Source organism: Lynx rufus, unplaced genomic scaffold, assembly GCF_022079265.1.
Source record: "Lynx rufus isolate CCGP_SWC_20201006 ecotype Redwood Valley unplaced genomic scaffold, mLynRuf1.p SCAF_1, whole genome shotgun sequence".
In the NCBI taxonomy this organism is placed as follows: domain Eukaryota; kingdom Metazoa; phylum Chordata; class Mammalia; order Carnivora; family Felidae; genus Lynx; species Lynx rufus.
Genome location: NW_025814823.1, coordinates 87,015,829 through 87,036,777, shown reverse-complemented (window position 1 = coordinate 87,036,777; position 20,949 = coordinate 87,015,829). Strand labels below are relative to the sequence as shown.

Sequence of the window (20,949 nt, the reverse complement as noted above, 5' to 3'; positions counted from 1 at the left end):
ATCGTACTAAAGTATGGTATAAAATATATGTCTAACTGTGTGTTTTGTTTAAAAAAATATGAATGCCTCTGCCAAAATGTAACTACAGAGTCTAAAGGACAATTGTCAATGTTAGTTTCAATTATCTTATCTCTAGCACTTACAAACATTGCTCAACATCTCCCTCTTAACATCGTTCCTTCCTCCATTTCTCTGACCTCTACACTATCTTAGGTCACAGTAACCTTTATGCTACCTGACACTGCCCTTTCTTGGGGACACCTAAAATTCTGGTGTCCTTCAGTAATCCAGCCTTGGATTTTTTTCTACTTGCATGAAGATTTGTGTCTGATTAATCTTTCTTCTTGTAGTCTTTGGTAGAATTTTCTGGTGAAGGTATCTAGGGCGATGACATTTACTTAAAAACTTCTTTGCGTACAGATAAAAATGCTTCTGTGATTACAGACTATTCTTATTTTCTGTTTCATCTTGTCAGCCTTACAATTTCCATTTCTCATTAAATTGGTCTTTTTCAATTAAAATTTTAAAGTCTTAAATCTTACAATTGTTATTATATCTCTGTATGTATTTAATGTTTACAGGATCTATAGTGGTGCTTCTTGCTCATTTCTAATGTTTCTGTGTGTGGATGCATGTGTGTGTGCTTTCCATCTGTTTTTTAATTAATCAGTTTTGCTAGTGTTCATTTCATTAATAGTTTTATGAAATCAAATTTTGTATTAGTCCTCTACCACAGGAGAATCTCTTTCTGGGTCCAATTTAAAGTGGTATATGGTTTACTCAAAATCAAAGAGACTCACAAAATACTGTGCTGTTTTGACAGCAAACAGAGATGCGAAATGATTTGGATGGCTTTACCCTGAAATAATTCAGAAAATTCACTGAGATGCTGGCTCTTTCATTTTCCTTAGACATGCATTTAAAGTAACCTAGGGTACCTGACCCTTCCTGTTCACCTACACTTAGCTTTATGTTCTCCATGTAGTAGACCATGGATATACGAAATGATCAATATTTCTGCAAAGCATATTTTCACCAAAAGACAGAAATTGATAGAGCCCGGAATACACTAATGTAGCTGTGCTGATGTCCCTCCACGTAAAATAAAATGCATGTTAGATGTCTGTCATTGTATTACTTTACTCAAGTAAACAGACCTCAATTGAAGTAATAAATGTGATTGAACTTGCCATTTAATTGAATTTGTGAAAATGTCCAAAAAAGGGAAATTAAATGGGGAAGTTGGGGATTTATGAGTGTACTTTTGATGAGCACCTCTTGTATGGAATTGTTGATTCACTGTATTGTACACCTGCAACTAATATTACACCGTATGTTAACTACCTGGAAATTAAATAAAAACTTTAAAAAAAATCACCACCTTTATATCTTTTCCTGATTTCCTTAGGGGAAGATACACTGCTGTTGATTAGTTTGTTTACATTCCATTTGGACCAGGTCACCGGAGAACAGGAGAAACAATGTGATGCTGCTGCCCATTGTTAACATAACTATTTTACCCATGTTTTCATGGTGTGGTGAAATTCACAGGATGTGTTTATGAATCCTTTCCTCTCATTCTGAAACAAGTACAGGGAAGAAAATATTTTCTCCTTTACTCTGACTAGTGGGCTAAGGTACGAAGGAGATCCTTTCAAAGCAATTTCATTCGGCCTTTTGACCAAATTTATTTGGTCTTGAATTACAAATGATTGTCTCATGATCTCTGTTTATGTGCTTCAGAAGCAATAAGTTTATAGCTCCAATCTTTATACTCCTCATTCTTTCCATAATGGCCTGTTGAAGTGTTTATGCTGGCCTTTTCCACTTGGGGAACTACAAGTTAACTTTAACAAACTCTTTGCTGTGTGTGCTGTGGACCACTTGTGTCTCATATTTCAATACCATTGTGATCCTCTCTACTTCCAAACAAAACCAGGTGGTAAAACTAAAACCAGGTTTTCATATTTTGGAGAGTTTGTTACCTTCAATCATTCATGGAACCAACTGTTGCGGTTCGGTCATAAATATTGGGTTGAATTGCAGAAAAGACATTGCAGTTCACTAACATCTCACAAATAATAGGACTACCAGACTTCCTAAAAAGGAAACAAACAGTGAGTTAATTTTGTGTTTCAGAAAGCAATATAATGCTCATGGTATAAGGGACTTGGGAAAAATATTTTTTTTGTGCTATTTTATGAAATGTGGGGGATGGATGAGCAGGTTACATTAATATATTTTCTTTAAGGGGCTCCCGGGTGGCTCAGTCAGTTAAGCATCCGACTTCCGCACAGGTCATGATCTCACAGCTTGTGAGTTGGAGCCCCATGTCGGGCTCTGTGTTGACAGCTCAGAACCTGGAGCCTGCTTTGGATTCTGTGTCTCCCCCTCTCTCTGCCCCTCCCCTGCTCGTATTCTGTCTGTCTGTCTGTCTCTCTCTCTAAAAAATAAATAAACATTAAATATATATGTATATATTTATTTTAATGTTCATATAGTCCCAAATCTTGAGATATTTTTGTTTTTTTCAATACTAAGGAATACATGTGTGGTAGGCAGAATTAAGGCCCCAAAGATATCCAATTTAAATCTGAATTATTTTTTCTTTAATATGAAAAAAGGGATTTTTGAGGATATAATTAAGAATCTTAAAATGGGGAGAGTATCCTGGATTTTTTTCTTTTTAGTTTTTTATTTTAATTCCAGTTAGTTAACATACAATGTAATATTAGTTTCAGGTGTATAATTTAGTGATTCATCACTTACGTATAACACCCAGTTCTCATTACAAGTGCCCTCCTTAATACCCATCACCCATAGAACCCATCCTGCTACCCACTTCCCCTCCAGCAACTCTCAATTTGTTCTCTATAGTTAAGAGTCTGTTTGCTGGTTTGAATCTTTTTTCCAAAACCCCTACATTCATCATTTTTTTAAAATTCCACGTATGAGTGAAATCATGTATATACCACATGTTCTTTATCCATTCATCAGTTGATGGACACTTGACTGCTTCCATGTTTTGGCTATTATAGGTAATATTGCTATAAACATTGGGATGCATGTATTCTTTTGAACTGGTGTTTTTGCAATCTTTGGGTAAATACCCAGTAGTGGGATTGCTGGATCATAGGGTAGTTCTACTTTTAACTTTTTCAGAAACCACCATATAGTTGTCCAGAGTGGCTGTGCCAGTTTGCATTCCCACCAACACTGTAAGAGGGTTCCCCTTTCTCCACAACCTCCCCAATGCCTGTTGTTTCTTGTGTTGTTAATTTTAACTATTCTGACAATGGCAAGGTGATATCTAATTGGAGTTTTGATTTGCATTTCCCTAATGATAAGTCATGATGAGCATCTTTTCATGTGTCTTTTGGCCATCTGGATGTCTTCTTTGGAGAAATGTCTGTTCATGCCTTCTGCTCATTTTTAATTGGATTATTTGGTTTTTGGGTGCTGAATTTTATAAGTTCATTATATATTTTGGATACTAATCCTTTATTGGTTAATTCATTTGCAAATATTTTCTCCTATTCTCTAGGATTTTTGTGGCTTTGGGTCTCACATTTAGGTCTTTAATCCCATTTTGAATTTATTTTTGTGTATGGTATAAGAAAGCAGTCCAATTTCTTTTTTTTTTATGTTAGTGTCCAGTTTCCCAACACCATTTGTTGAAGATACTGTCTTTTTCTCATTGGATATTATTTCTTGATTTTGTGAAAATATTTGACCACATAATTGTGGACTTATTTCTGGGTTTTCTATTTTGTTCCATTGATCTATGTGTCTATTTTTGTGCAAGTATCATATTGTTTGGATTACTATAGCTCTGTGATATAATTTGAAGTCCAGATTGTGTTGCCTCCAGCTTTGCTTTTCTTTTTCAAAATTGCTGTGGATATTCAGGTTCTTTTATGGCTTCATACAAATTTTAAAATTGTTCATTACAGTTCTGTGAAAAATGTTAGTCTTTTGATAAGGATTACCTTGATAGATTGCTTTGGGTAGTATAGACATTTGAACAATATTTGTTCTTCCAATCCACTAGCATAGAATATCTTTCCATTTCTTTGTGTTCTTTTCAATTTCTTTCACTAGTGTTTTATAGTTTAAGAGTACAGGTCTTTTACCTCTTTGGTTAGGTCTATTCCTAAGCATCTTATTATTTTCAGTGCAATTCTAATTGGGATTGATTCCTTAATTTCTTTTTCTGCAGCTTCATTATTAATTATAGAAATGCAACAGATTTCTGTACAGGGGTTTTGCATCCTGTGATGTTACTGAATTTATTCACCAGTCCTAGCAGTTTTTTGGATGAGCCTTTCAAGTTTTCTATATAGGGTATCATGTCATCTGAAGATAGTGAAAGTTTTTACTTCTTCCTTACTGATCACATGCCATGTATGTATGTATGTATGTATGTCTGATTGTGGTGGCTAGGGCCTCCATTACTATATTGAATAAAAGAGGTGAGAGTGGATATCCTTTTCTTATTCTTGACCTTAAGGGAAAAGCTCTCCGTTTTCATTCATTACAAATGATGATAGCTGTTGGTTTTTTATATAAGGCCTTTATTGTGTTGAAGTGTGTTCTTTCTAAAGCTACTTTGTTAATTTTTTTTTCATGAATTGATGTTGTAGTTTGTCAAATGCTTTATCTGGATGTATTGAAATTATCATATGGCTGTTATCCTTTCTCTTACCTTTTTCATGTTTTGTTGAAATTGTTTGATACTATGTTGTCAAGGATTTTTGCATCTGTGTTCATCAGAGATATTGGCCTGTAGTTTTCTTTTTTTAGTGGAGTCTATCTGGTTTTGCAAGTAGTGTAATTCTAGGTTCATAGAAATTTAGAAGTTTTCATTCCTTTTCTATTTTAGTTTGAGAAGAATAGATACTAACTCTCTTTAAATGTTTGGTAGAAATTGCCTATGAAATCATCTGGCCCTGGACTTTTGTTTGTTGGGAGGTTTTTGATTACCGTTTGAATTACTTTGCTGGTAATTCATCTTTTCAGGTTTACTCTTTCTGTTTCAATTTTGGTAATTTATATGTTTCTAGGAATTTTTCCATTTCTACTAGGTTGTCCAATTTGCTGGCTGATAGTTTTTTATAATATTCTCTTATAATTGTTATTCTGTGATTTTTCTTATTTTTGCTCTCTCATTTGTGATTTTATTTATTTGAGTCCTTTATCTTTTCTTCTGAGTAGTCTGACCACAGGCTTATCAATTTTACTATTTTTTTCTAAGAATAGCTTCTAGTTTCATTGATCTTTTCTGCTTTTTTCATTGTTTCTATATCATTTATTTCTGCTCTAATCTTTATTATTTCCTCTTCTTCTGGCTTTAGGTTTCACTTGTTCTTTTTCTAGCTCCTTTGGGTGTAAGATTAGGCTGTTGATTTGAAAATTTTCTTGCTTCTTGAGGTAGATCTGCATTGCTATATAATTCTCTCTTATGACCACTTTTGCTGTATCCGAAAGGTTTTTGACAGTTGTGCTTTCATTTTCACCCTTTTCCATGTACTTTTTAAAAATTTATTCTTTGATTTCTTGGTTAATCCATTCATTATTTAGTAGCATATCATTTAACCTCCATATATATGTGTTCTGTCCAGATTTTTTCTTTTGGTTGACTTCTAGTTTCATAGTGTTGTGGTCAGAAAAGTTGCATTGTATGATTTCAATCTTTTTCAATTTGTTGAGGTTTGTTTTTTGGCCTAATATGTGATATATTCTGGAGAATGTCATCTGCACTTGAAAAAAATGTGTATTCTGTTGTTTTAGGATGGAATGTTCTGAATATAACTGTCAAGTCCATCTGTCCAGCGTGCTGTTCAAAACCATTGTTTCTTTGTTGATTTTCATTTAGACAACATGTTCATTGATGCAATGGGGTGTGAAAGTCCCCTGTTGCTATTGTATTATTATCAATTTATTGTTTTATGTTTCTTATTAACTGTTTTATGGATTTGGGAGCACCTATGCTATGTGCATAAATATTTACAATTGTTAGTTCTTCATGCTAGATTGTCCCTGTTATTATTATATAGTGTCCTTTTTTTCTCTTATTACTTATTTTAAAGCTTATTTTGTACAATATAAGTATTGTACTCTAACTTTCTTTTGACATCCACTTGCATAATAGATGTTTCTCCCACTCCCTTTCAATTAGCAAGTATCTTTATTTCTTTTTTTTTTAATTTTTAAAGAGTTTTATTTATTTTTGAGAGACAAAGAGAAACAGAGCACCAGTAGGGGAGGGGTAGAAAGAGAAGGAGACACAGAATCTGAAGCAGGCTCCAGGCTCTGAGCTGTCAGCACAGAGCCCTATGTGGGGCTTACACCCATGAACCGTGAGATCATGACCTGAGCTAAAATCAGCTGCTTAACTGACTGAGCCACCCAGGTGCCCCGAATATCTTTAGTTCTCAAATGAGTCTCTTGTAGGCAGTATATAGATGAGTATTGTCTTTTTTTAAAATCCTTTTGGTCTTTTGATTGGACCATTTAGTTCATTTACATTCAATGTGGTTATTGGTAGATACATATTTATTGCCATTTTATTACTTGTTTTGTTGTGGTTGTTTCTGAATATTTTCTTTGTTACATTCTTGTTCTCTCTTCTATAGTTTGCTGATTTTCTTTAGTGTTACAGTTAAATTTCTTTTTCCTTATTCTTTGTATTTTTTACTAGTTTTTGATTTGTGGTTAACATTAGGTTTGTTTATAACAACTTCTGCATGTAGCAGTCTTATTAAGTTGATGGTTATTTAACTTTGGATCCATTCTTCACTCCTCTCCTCTCCACATTTTGGGTATGTGGTGTCATATTTTCATCTGAGACTATCCTGGTTTATCCAGGTGAGGCCAGTGTAAACACAAAGGTCTTTAAATGGTGTAAGAGAGGAACAGCAGAAACAGTGTCATAATAATGTAGTAGGAGTAAAATTCAAACAGCCAATGCTGGTTTTATATCACAGGCATTGAAAAAAGGGGGTTTATTATCCAAGGACTGAGGCCACCTTCTAGAAGTTAGAAAAGACAAAGAATGTAACTCCCCTAAGGTCTGCACAAATGAGTTCAGCCATATCAATTCCTTGATGTGAGACTCATTTTGTAATTCTGATCTCCAGTATTTAAGATAATTAACATGTATTGTTTTAACCATCAGGTTTGTGGTAATTGGTTATAGCAGCAAAAGGAGACTAATACAACATGAAACACTGGAGCTAATTTTGCTAATTTTGCCATTGCTGAGATCAATTTCTAGGCATCCACTCTAATTAATGATTAGAAGTGCTTTTAAATCTCTGAGTTGCAGTATTAAGTCCAGACCCTCTGGTAAGTGCACTGATATGAAGACATTCATTTAGTCATATAAAATACGTATGCTTTCCTCAAAATCTAGGAATTCATTCAATAACAAAACCATGATGCTGAATTAACACTTTTGTTTTCTTGATTTGGTGTTTTCTTAGCATAATACCTTGCTATTACAATCTACCCCATTTCAAAGACATGTTGGGTCTGATTTTCATTTTGAGGATAAATACATTGAAGTGCTTTTGATAAGGCATAATCTTTGACTTTTTCTTACAAGATGATGTCTTCAAGGTTTTCAGTATGAAGAGCCTCATTATCCAGTAACAGAAGGAGTGCCTCATCTGACAAAAGCCTTGGAGGTTGGGATTCAGGGTAATTGTAGTCATCAGAAATTCTCCCAGATATTATCATTCTGACTTTAAGAGTCATATTCTTTTCTAATCAATACCCTAACTTTAAATAAGAAATCTACTCTGAATCTTAATTCAACTGGACTTTAGTGCAGTCATGGCATGTTCCATGTTTTTAACCTGAGACTAAATATGCTTGTTCCTGAAAATTTTAACATCTTCAGCATCAATAATGATAACTACTTCACCCAGTAGTCTGATTTTCTCATCCCCTTTATATGGATAGTTGGTTCTTCAAATTTTTGTTAATGGTATAATTGAATTGTATTAAGGCCATGTAATTCCCTCAGTTCATGATAATAAAACAGTATTAAGGTCGATATTTTGTTTAATTAAATAATTGTATATGAATACATTTATAAAGTTATATATATATACATATATATGTATATGTACGTATATACATACATATATGTTATTCTATACATGAAATCAGTGCATTGAACATGACTTTTTATTTATGAAAAATAGTGAGCTATGAGAAATTATTAACATATTGTTGTTTTGCAGAAACTGTTAAATTTATTTAATATATACAAAGATTTTATGGGTCACCATCAAGTCGATTAAGTTGTAAATTTAAGAATTACTCAATATTCCTCTTATAAATTGGGATTTTTGCCATATTTAGTACTCTGTGACTTCCCTCATTCTATATTGCTAATTTAAAAAATACTAGTTGTGGGGAGCAGGAAAATGGCAGTGGAGTAGGAGGAATCTAGTCTTCCCTCATTCCAAAAACATGACTAGATAAGCAAATTATCCTAAATACCCCACAAATGGAGGGCAAGAGTAACAGAACAAACTCAACAATGAAAGGGAAAGAAGAAACCACAATGAAGAAGGGAGGAAGTGCAGAAATGTAGTTTCGGGGAGAAAAAGATCACGGGTGCTATAGAAGGGAGGTAGCCATGGTTGCAGAGAAGGATGGGAGAGAGATTAGCAAACAGAGGAATGAACAAGGAGAACATTTCCCCAAAACCATTGGCTTAGAAAATGAGAGCACCTGAATTTTGTGAGTTCTTGCAACCAGTAGGGCCTAAAAGTTGGAATTTTAAATGGCAGCATGCTGGGCTGACAACCTGGGAGCAGACAGCATGGAAACAATGATTTGAAGGAGTTGGGGCACACGGGTGGGAGATTATTTGGTCTTCTCAGAATGCATCCCTGAGAGGTAGCTTTCATGGAGACACTTCTCTGGGAACAAAGGATCTGGCCAGTGCCATTTCCATCACCTGCACACCTCAGCATAAGCACAGATCACCTGCAAAAAACAGCATAGTGCAGACACTGGATAATTTGCTTACACCAAGACCAACGGAACTGTGATCTGGTGAACTGCTCTTTTCAGTCACATTTGCATCACTCCCAGCATGGGACTTCCCCAGAAGACCAGCTAAAACCCCTCCCCACACCATGTTTCCCAAGAAAACAAGAGAGTTCTGCAGGGCCTCACTTCCAGTGGTACTGGTGTCAAGTTTCATTACACAAGCATATCAAAGCACACCTAGTTAAAACTCACCACATTCTGACTAGGGGCAAAATACTGACGATTGCAGGCAAGGAGAGCCTCTACAGATGACTGGCATGAAGGATGGAGCAGCCAGAAGACAAGAGCAGAGCACACACAGCACACACAACACACTCCCTGAGGTGCTAGCCACTACCTAACTTCTTTTTCACAAGGCCATTACTTTCAGGAATAGGAGACATAAGTGGCTTTTCTAACACACAAAAGAAGTCAGAGACTTAGACAAAATGTGAAGACAGAGGAATTTATCCCAAATGAAAGAACAACATAAGGCCTTGGGCAGAGATCTAAGTGAAACGTATATAAGTAACATGCCTGATATAGAATTCAAGGCAATGATCATATAGATACTCACTGGGCTTGAGAAAAGAATAGAAGACAACAGTGAGACCCTTACCACAGGGACAAAACAAAAAACAACAATCAGAGATGAAGGATGAAATAAACAAGATTAAAAACGCACTTGATGCAAGGAGCAGCAGGGTAGGAGAGTCAGAGGAATGAATTAATGGTCTGTGAGACAAAGTAGTGGAATGCGACGAAGCTGAACAAAGACAGAAGGAAGAATTATGAAAAGGAGAATAGATTTAGGGAACCCAGTGATTCCATCAAATATAATAACATTCATATCATAGTAGTTCTAAAAGAAGAAAAGAGAGAAAGGGGCATAAAAAATTTACTTGAAGAAATAATGGCTGAAACCTTCCCTCATCTGGGGAAGGAAACAGACATCCAGAGCCAGGAGACACAGAGAACTCCCTTCAAGATCAATAAATGCCAACCAACACCAAGACATTGTAAATACATTTGCAAAATAGAGCAATAAAGAGAAAACCATAAAAGCAGCAAGACAAAAGAAGTTATTAACTTACATGGAGGGCCATAACGCTAGATGGAGATTTCTTTTTTTTTTTTTTTTAATTTTTTTTCAACGTTTATTTATTTTTGTGACAGAGAGAGACAGAGCATGAACGGGGGAGGGGCAGAGAGAGAGGGAGACACAGAATCGGAAACAGGCTCCAGGCTCTGAGCCATCAGCCCAGAGCCTGACGCAGGGCTCGAACTCACGGACCGCGAGATTGTGACCTGGCTGAAGTCGGACGCTCAACCGACTGTGCCACCCAGGCGCCCCTAGATGGAGATTTCTTAACAGAAACTTGGTAGGCCAGAGGGAGTGGCATGCTATATAAGACATGATAAATGGAAAAATCTGCATCCAAGAATACTTTGTCCACCAGGACTTTCAGAATAGAAGGAGAGATAATGAGTTTCCCAGACACAAAAACATGAGAGGAGTTTGTGACCATTGAACCAGCCTTGCAAGAAATATTAAAAAGGACCCTTTTTTTTAAACTGAAATTTTGTTTTTTTCAATATATGAAGTTTATTGTCAAATTGGTTTCCATACAACACCCAGTGCTCATCCCAAAAGGTGCCCTCCTCAATACCCATCACCCACCCTCTCCTCCCTCCCACCTCCTATCAACCCTCAGTTTGTTCTCAGTTTTTAAGAGTCTCTTCTGCTTTGACTCTCTCCCACTCTAACCTCCTTTTTTTTTCCTTTCCTTCCCCCATGGGTTTCTGTTAAGTTTTTCAGAATCCACATAAGAGTGATCTGTCTTTCTCTGTATGGCTTATTTCACTTAGCATTACACTCTCCAGTTCCATGCACGTTGCTACAAAGGGCTATATTTCATTCTTTCTCATTGCCACAAAGTACTCCATTGTGTATATAAACCACAATTTCTTTATCCATTCATCAGTTGATGGACATTTAGGCTCTTTCCATAATTTGGCTATTGTTGAGAGTGCTGCTATAAACATTGGGGTACAAGTGCCCCTCTGCATCAGTACTCCTGTATCCCTTGGGTAAATTCCTAGCAGTGCTATTGCTGGGTCATAGGGTAGGTCTATTTTTAATTTTCTGAGGAACCTCCACACTGCTTTCCAGAGCGGCTGCACCAATTTGCATTCCCACCAACAGTGCAAGAGGGTTCCCGTTTCTCCACATCCTCTCCAGCATCTATAGTCTCCTGATTTGTTCATTTTGGCCACTCTGACTGGTGTGAGGTGATATCTGAGTGTGGTTTTGATTTGTATTTCCCTGATGAGGAGTGACATTGAGCATCTTTTCATGTGCCTGTTGGCCATCTGGATGTCTTCTTTAGAGAAGTGTCTATTCATGTTTTCTGCCCATTTCTTCACTGGGTTATTTGTTTTTCAGGTGGGGAGTTCGGTGAGCTCTTTATAGATTTTGGATACTAGCCCTTTGTCTGATATGTCATTTGCAAATATCTTTTCCCATTCCGTTGGCTGCCTTTTAGTGTTGTTGGTTGTTTCCTTTGCTGTGCAGAAGCTTTTTATCTTCATCAGGTCCCAGTAGTTCATTTTTGCTTTTAATTCCCTTGCCTCTGGGGATGTGTCAAGTAAGAGATTGCTACGGCTGAGGTCAGAGAGGTCTTTTCCTGCTTTCTCCTCTAGGGTTTTGATGGTTTCCTGTGTCACATTCAGGTCCTTCATCCATTTTGAGTTTATTTTTGTGAATGGTGTGAGAAAGTGGTCTAGTTTCAATCTTTTGCATGTTGCTGTCCAGTTCTTCCAGCACCATTTGTTAAAGAGACTGTCTTTTTTCCATTGGATGTTCTTTCCTGCTTTGTCAAAGATGAGTTGGCCATACGTTTGTGGGTCTAGTTCTGGGGTTTCTATTCTATTCCATTGGTTTATGTGTCTGTTTTTGTGCCAATACCATGCTGTCTTGATGATGACAGCTTTGTAGTAGAGGCTAAAGTCTGGGATTGTGATGCCTCCTGCTTTGGTCTTCTTCTTCAAAATTACTTTGGCTATTCGGGTCCTTTTGTGGTTCCATAAGAATTTTAGGATTGCTTGTTCTAGTTTCGAGAAGAATGCTGGTGCAATTTTGATTGGGATTGCATTGAATGTGTAGATAGCTTTGGGTAGTATTGACATTTTGACAACATTTATTCTTCCAATCCCTGAGCATGGAATGTTTTTCCATTTCTTTATATCTTCTTCAATTTCCTTCATAAGCTTTGTAGAGTTTCCAGCATACAGATCTTTTACATCTTTGGTTAGGTTTATTCCTAGGTATTTTATGCTTCTTAGTGCAATTGTGAATGGGATAAATTTCTTTATTTGTCTTTCTGTTGCTTCATTATTAGTGTATAAGAATGCAACTGATTTGTGCACATTGATTTTGTATACTCCAACTTTGCTGAATTCATGTATCAGTTCTAGCAGACTTTTGGTGGAATCTATCGGATTTTCCATGTATAATATCATGTCATCTGCAAAAAGTGAAAGCTTAACTTCATCTTTGCCAATTTTGATGCCTTTGATTTCCTTTTGTTGTCTGATTGCTGATGCTAGAACTTCCAACACTATGTTAAACAACAGTGGTGAGAGTGGACATCCCTGTCGTGTTCCTGATCTCAGGGAAAAAGCTCTCAGTTTTTCCCCATTGAGGATGATGTTAGCTGTGGGCTTTTCATAAATGGCTTTGATGATATGTAAGTATGTTCCTTCTATCCCGACTTTCTTGAGGGTTTTTATTAAGAAAAGGTGCTGAATTTTGTCAAATGCTTTTTCTGCATCGATTGACAGGATCATATGGTTCTTATCTTTTCTTAATGTGATGTATCACGTTGATTAATTTGCGAATGTTGAACCAGCTCTGCATCCCAGGAATGAATCCCACTTGATCATGGTGAATAATTCTTTGTATATGCTGTTGAATTCGATTTGCTAGTATCTTATGGAGAATTTTTGCATCCATCTTCATCAGGGATATTGGCCTGTAGTTCTCTTTTTTTACTGGGTCTCTGTCTGGTTTAGGAATCAAAGTAATACTGGCTTCATAGAATGAGTCTGGAAGTTTTCCTTCCCTTTCTATTTTTTGGAATAGCTTTAGAAGGATAGGTATTATCTCTGCTTTAAATGTCTGGTAGAACTCCCCTGGGAAGCCATCTGGCCCTGGACTCTTATTTGTTGGGACATTTTTGATGACTGATTCAATTTCTTCGCTGGTTATGGGTCTGTTCAAGCTTTCTATTTCCTCCTGATTGAGTTTTGGAAGCGTGTGAGTGTTTAGGAATTTGTCCATTTCTTCCAGGTTGTCCAGTTTGTTGCCATATAATTTTTCATAGTATTCCCTGATAATTGCTTGTATCTCTGAGGGATTGGTGTAATTATTCCATTTTCATTCATGATTTTATCTATTTGGGTCATCTCCATTTTCTTTTTGAGAAGCCTGGCTAGAGGTTTATGAATTTTGTTTATTTTTTCAAAAAACCAACTCTTGGTTTCGTTGATCTGCTCTACAGTTTATTTAGATTCTATATTGTTTATTTCTGCTCTGATCTTTCTTATTTCTCCTCTTCTGCTGGGTTTAGGCTGTCTTTGCTGTTCTGCTTCTATTTCCTTTAGGTGTGCTGTTAGATTTTGTATTTGGGATTTTCTTGTTTCTTGAGATAGGCCTGGATTGCAATGTATTTTCCTCTCAGGACTGCCTTCGCTGCATCCCAAAGCTTTTGGCCCGGTTGACCCACTCATTCTTTAGTAGGGTGTTCTTTAACCTCCATGTTTTTGGAGGTTTTCCAGACTTTTTCCTGTGGTTGATTTCAAGCTTCATAGCATTGTGGTCTGAAAGTATGCATGGTATGATTTCAATTCTTGTATACTTATGAAGGGCTGTTTTGTGACCCAGTATATGATCTATCTTGGAGAATATTCCATGTGCACTCGAGAAGAAAGTATATTCTATTGCTTTGGGATGCAGATTTCTAAATATATCTGTCAAGTCCATCTGATCCAATGTATCCTTCAGGGCTTGTTTCTTTATTGACCATGTGTCTAGATGATCTATTCATTTCTGTAAGTGGAGTGTTAAAGTCCCCTGCAATTACCACATTCTTATCAGTAAGGTTGGTTATGTTTGCGAGTCATGTTTTATATATTTGGGGGCTCCTGTATTCGGCACATAGACATTCATAATTGTTAGCTCTTCCTGATGGATAGACCCTGTGATTATTCTATAATGCCCTTCTTCATCTCTTGTTACAGCCTTTAATTTAAAGTCTAGTTTGTCTGATATAAGTATGGCTACTCCAGCTTTCTTTTGACTTCCAGTAGCATGACAAATAGTTCTCCATCCCCTCACTCTCAATCTGAAGGTGTCCTCAGGTCTAAAATGAGTCTCTTGTAGACAGCAAATAGATGGGTCTTGTTTTTTTATCCATTCTGATACCCTATGTCTTTTGGTTGGCGCATTTAGTCCATTTACATTCAGTGTTATTATAGAAAGATATGGGTTTAGAGTCATTGTCATGTCCGTAGGTTTCATGCTTGTAGTCATGTCTCTGGTACTTTGTCTCACAGGATCCCCCTTAGGATCTCTTGTAGGGATGGTTTAGTGGTGACGAATTCCTTCAGTTTTTGTTTGTTTGGAAGACCTTTATCTCTCCTTCTATTCTAAATGACAGACTTGCTGGATAAAGGATTCTTGGCTGCATATTTTTTCTGTTCATCACGTTGAAGATCTACTGCCATTCCTTTCTGGCCTGCTAAGTTTCAGTAGAGAGATCGGTCACGAGTCTTATAGGTCTCCCTTTATATGTTACAGCACATTCATCTCTAGCTACTTTCAGAATTCTTTCTTTATCCTTGTATTTTGCCAGTTTTACTATGATATGTCATGCAGAAGATCGATTCAAGTTACGTCTGAAGGCAGTTCTCTGTGCCTCTTGGATTTCAATGCCTTTTTCCTTCCCCAGTTCAGGGAAGTTCTCAGCTATGATTTCTTCAGTACACCTTCAGCACCTTTCCCTCTCTCTTCCTCCTCTGGAATACCAATTATGTGTAGATTATTTCCCTTTAGTGCATCACTTAGTTCTCTACTTTTCCCCTCATACTCCTGGATTTTTTCATCTCTCTTTTTCTCAGCTTCTTCTTTTTCCATAATTTTATCTTCTCGTTCACCTATTCTCTCCTCTGCCTCTTCAATCCATCCCGTGGTTGTCTCCATTTTATTTTGCAGCTCATTGATAGCATTTTTTAGCTCCTCCTGTCTGTTCCTTAGTCCCTGGATCTCTGTAGCAATAGATTCTCTGCTGTCCTTTATACTGTTTGCAACCACAGCGATTAATTTTATGACTATTATTCTAAATTCACTTTCTGTTATATTGTTTAAATCGTTTTTGATCAGTTCGTTACCTGTTGTTTTTTCCTGGACGTTTTTTTGAGGGGAATTCTTCCATTTCGTCATTTTGGATAGTCCCTGGTGTGGTGCGGAACTGAAGGGCACTTCCCCTGTGCTGTCTTGAATAACTTGAGTTGGTGGGCGGGGCCACAGTCAGGTTGATGTCTGCCCCCAGCCCACCGCTGGGGCCACTCTCAGACTGGTGTGTGCCTTCTCTTCCCCTCTCCTAGGGCGGGATTCACTGTGGGGTGGTGTGGCCCATCTGGGCTACTTGCACACTGCCAGGCTTGTGGTGCTGGGGATCTGGCTTATTAGCTGGGGTGGATCGGCAAAGTGCACAGAGGCGGGAGGGGCAGGCTCAGCTCACTTTTCCTTCGGAGATCCGCTTCGGGAGGGGCCCCTCTTCTTTGGGCCTCTCGTCTGCACTTGGCTCTGTGGACTCTGTTATGCTAGTCTTCTGTTGGTTTTCTGGGTTATTTAGGCAGGTGTAAGTGGAATCTAAGTGACCAGCAGGACACGCAGTTGGCCCAGCGCCCTCCTACGCTGCCATCTTCCCAGCTGCCTCTGAAATTTTGTCTCCCTGAGTCTAAAGAGGACTCTTTAAGTGCAAAGGAGAGATCTCAAGTGACAGTGTAAACACATGAAACAGAAAAGTAGTAAAAATGAATATATCTATAAAATTTGGTCAAGGAACTCACACTAGAAAAAAGGGTTATAAAATATGATAACATAAAACAGGGGAGGGAAGGGGAAAAATGGGTTGAAACTTGAATGACTATCAACTTAATATAGATTTCATTTTGAAGAAGAGTTTGTATACAAATGTAATAGTAACCATATAGTAAGAACCAGTAGTAAACATGCAAACAATAAAGAGAAAGAATCCAAATATACCATTAAAGAAAATCAGGAAAGCATAGAAAGACAAGCAAGGATCAGAGAAAATCTCCAGAAACAACCACAAAATAAGTAATAAAATGGCAATAAATACATATCTATCAATAATTATTTTGAATGTAAGTGGACTAAATACTTCACTCAAAACACATAAAGTGTCAGAATGGATTGAAAAAATAAAGACCCATCCTTTTCCATGCTACCCAGGGAGGGATTCATATGATATTGCATTCTAGTCATAACTGAAAGGGAAAAATCCAGAGACTTGATGTCCTGCAAATGAATGAGGAGGATGTCCTCAAATTCCTTGTGGTAGGTGGCACCAACCTTGACTTCCAAATGGAACAGTATATCTACAAAAGAAAAATTATGGCATCTACATCATAGATCTGAAGAGAACCTGAGAGAAGCTTCTGCTGGCAGCTTGTGCCTGTGTTGCCATTGAAAACCTGGCTGATGTCAGTGTTATCCCATCCAGGAGTACTGGCCAGCGAGCTGGGCTGCAGTGTGTTGATGCTACTGGAGCCACACTTATTGCTGGCCATTTCATTTTTGGAAACTTCACTAACTAGATCCAGGAGGTCTTCTGGGAACCAAGACCTCTGATGGCTACTGATCCCAGGGCTGACAAGCAGCTCTCACAGAGGCATCTTATGTTAACCTGCTTACCATCGCTCTGTGTAACACAGACTCTCCTCTGCACTATGTGGACATTGCCATCTTGTGCAACAATAGGGAGCTCACTAAATGGGTCTGATCTGGTGGATGCTTGCCCAGGAAGTTGTTTGAATGAATGATATAGCCTGTGAACACTTAGGGATATCATACCTGATCTCTACTTCTACAGAGATCCTGAAAAGAAAGAGCACACCTCTGCTGAAAAGACTGTGATCAAGGAGCAATTTCCAGGTGAATGTACTTTTTCACCTCCTGAGTTCACTCATCCTGAAGTCGCAGACTGCCCTGAAGGCATGCAGGTGCCCTCTGCGCCTATTCAGCAGTTCCCTACTGAAGACTGGAGTACTCAGCTTGCCACTGAAAACTAGTCTGCAGCTCCCACTGTTCAGGCTGCTGAATGGGTAGGAACAGCCATTGAGTGATCTTAAATTGCTCTTCCAAAAGACTGAAAGTGAAGGGCTAGAGAAACATTTATCATGCAAATGTATGTCAAAAGAAATCCAGAGTAGCAATACTTATATTGGACAATTTATACTTTAAAACAAACACTATAACTTTTTAGAGAACCTCCGTACTGTTTTCTACAGTTGCTGCACCAGTTTGCATCCCCACCAACAGTGCAAGAAGGTTCCCCTTTTTCCACATCCTCACCAACACCTGTTAATTTTAGCCATTCTGACAGGTGTGAGGTGGTATCAACATGGCTTTAATTTGTATTAACCTGATAATGAGTGATGTTAAGCATATTTTCATGTGTCTGTTGGTCATCTGGATGTCTTCTTTGGAAAAATGTCTATTTAAGTCTTCTGCCCATTTTGTAATTGGATTATGTTTTTTGGGTATTGAGTTTTATAAGTTCTTAATATGTTTTAGATACTAAACCTTTATCAAATATGTCATTTGTAAATATCTTCTATCATTTTGTAGGTTACCTTTTTAGTTTTGTAACCTCTCTGGCATTGTCTGTAGCAAGTTCTTTCTAGATATGTCTCCTGAGGCAAGGAAATGAAAAACCAAATAAACTCTTAAAAATTGACATGAACAAGTGAATATATAAGTATCTAAAAAATGGTACTTGTGAATCTAATCTTAACAACAAAAATACAAACTACTTCAGCATTGACAGATATAATTAGCCTGAATATATTTGTATTTAATTTGAAATAGTTAATCTTGTTATTTGAGTATCTATCTCTATGATTGCTTATCTTTAAAAATTATATGGGGTGTCTGGGTGGCTCAGTCGGTTAAGCATCTGACTTTGGCTCAGGTAATGATCTCGCAGTTTGCAAGTTCAAGCCCTACATCAGACCCTGTGCTGACAGCTCAAGAGCCTGGGGTCTGCTTCAGATTCTTTGTCTCCTGCTCTCTCTTTGCTCCTACGCCGCTTGCACTCTGTCTCTCCCTTTCTCAAAAGTTAGTAAACTTTAAAAAATTAAAAAAAATACATATGATTTCCCTATGATACTTTAATCAAATTTATATCCTAAATTTCATATATAATTTTTTTTCTTTGAACTTTCCATACTTTATCTTTATGGCATGTTTGTGGAGAAAATTTTATTACCCAATTCCAAAATCCATATTTATTCAGCAAATATGGTGCATGTCACTTACACAGAAACATAGTATTAATGCTTCCTGAACATAATTCTTTCTTGATCTTGTCATTCAGGTCTGAGAACCTCCATAACAACATGAGATAGTGTCACATGCTTAGATGAGGGGCTTCTTTGCAGTTAGATCACTGTATTGAAAACCTTTTCCCCCTAACTTGTGATAGTCCAAAAATGTCAATTTTTGTTTTTATCCTTTAGGCAAAGAAGTTTTATCTGCCTCTAATCAGGTAATAAAAATATTAACTTGTGTGATAAATGTCAAAATACAGATGACTTTATTTAAGGGTAGCTATAGGTCCTTCTGATAATTTCTGAATGAACTTGCAAAGCACTTTATGTTTTAAATAATTTTCCTTATATTTTTAATGCAAAAATTGTAAAATTAAAAAAATATATATTTTAACTGATTTAAATGATTGGCAAGTTTGTTGTTGTCCTTATTGTTGTCCTAATTCTACTGAAGCTTATCATTTTAATTTTCAAAACTACTGTAACAAAAATAAAATTAAGTCAATTTACACTTATAATTTGACCACCAAAAACATTAATTCTTTTCAGCTTTCCATATTGCCTTCTAATGTTTAAACCCAGGAATTAGCATTTATATTTACAAGCATGGTGGACCACATGGTGGTTAATAGACACATAAAGAATGTTTATTCCTTTTAATACTATATCACAAGCATTTTATTGATTTAATTATAATGCAGTATTTTAATGTTTTCCATTTTTTTTCATGGTCTATGCAACAAAAATGTATTTAAGCTCAAAATTTTAATCGTATTTTATCTTATGACACTTTATTTTTTATGTAGTTTGACTAACTACTTATTGACATATAATTATTGCATATATTATGTCTGAATATCTGTGACTTAATGTATATCATTACTTTTTAAAAAAAATATTCAGAAGGATAATAGTATCCTTCTTTTCCCTTTTAATATTTGAAGTGAAATGAAAGTATAATGAGTAGTAGTTTGGATACCTAATGTAAGATCACCATCAGACAAGAAGAAACAAAGGGCAGATGTTGAGCTCAAATTTGATAGATGATCCTGGATCCTTTATTTATTATTATTTTTATTTTTCTGTGCTTGGCAGGAACATGAGAATGGCAGTGGTTCTGAGGAAGTGTGCTACACTGTCATTAGCCACAGTTCCTATCGGAGGCCTTCCCTGAGCTCCAACGATGATGGTTATGAGAATATAGACTCCACCACAAAGACAGTGAAGCCATTTAGAAATGGGCCCGAAACAGAATATGCCCTTCTCAGGATGACTTGTGCTACTAGGCCTTCTTCCTGTACCGCTGACCATGATTATGAACTTGTGCTTCCCCACTAGAAATCTCATGCTTCCACCAAAAAAGATGATACAAACTAGTAGCCTCCAAAGGAGTGTTTCTGCATCTCTGAAACATGACATCTTTGTGGTTTGGGTTAAGCCATATAAATTGACATAAGGTTATAGAGTATTCTACATTTCTTTGTAAGGTTTGAGGACATGGAAATGGTGGAATCTTCCTAGGGCATTGAACATCCATCAATATATGACCTAACATCCAATTCCAACACTGCTCTACAAATTTCAAATGACAAAATTTCCACTCATAATCTATTTCATTTTTGAGGTATAATCTACTCAATAAACTTTTAAAATATAAGATCAATGACCAGACCATTTGTTAATCTGATTTTTACTTAAATTTTGATTTTTTTCACATATTGGAAGTTTTTGCTTGTTAATTTGAGGTCACAGTTCAAAAATCCATAGGTTTTGATATTGACCTTTCTGAGAGGAGAAGCTGGGAGTCATTATAAAAGAATAAATGTATCAAATTTAGTTGTTTATTGTATTTTCCTTCAATGGTAAATCAAGATTCAAAGATTAGTAAAAAACAAATATAAGGTTTGTGCATATAGCTTTGTTCACAACATACTAATTAATTTAATCTATGACTAGCTACTTCTGCTGAAGGAAGGTGAATAGTTTTGAGTCTTAAAATTCAGTATATTGGATTTCTGGGAAGATGGAAGGCATAGGAAGATCCTGAGATCACTTCGCCCCACAGAGACATTGAGATAACAGACACATCAATGCAACCAACTCTGAAAAGGTCCTGAAGACTGGGAGAACAGATCTTCCATAGTTAATCATAAAGAGGAGGCCATATTGAAAAAAGTAGAAAAGGAAGATACATAGTTGGGAAACAAATACTTGTCAAGACTAATCACAAATGAGAAAGCCACCACAAGCATAGTAAAACAA

At 36.7% G+C, this 20,949-nt stretch overlaps 1 protein-coding gene across 2 annotated transcripts in view; it reads left to right on the top strand.

The window, feature by feature from the left end:
- The window catches only part of GCSAML (germinal center associated signaling and motility like), a 46,790-nt gene extending 26,269 nt beyond the window's left edge, over positions 1-20,521 (top strand). For both annotated transcript variants that reach the window (XM_047082264.1, XM_047082266.1), the window contains 2 exons: positions 18,877-18,905; positions 19,783-20,521. In XM_047082264.1, coding sequence (XP_046938220.1) covers positions 18,877-18,905; positions 19,783-20,025 — 272 coding nt within the window. In that variant the 3' untranslated portion in view covers positions 20,026-20,521. The remainder of the gene's footprint in view (positions 1-18,876; positions 18,906-19,782) is intronic.
- Positions 20,522-20,949: the final 428 nt, after the last annotated feature.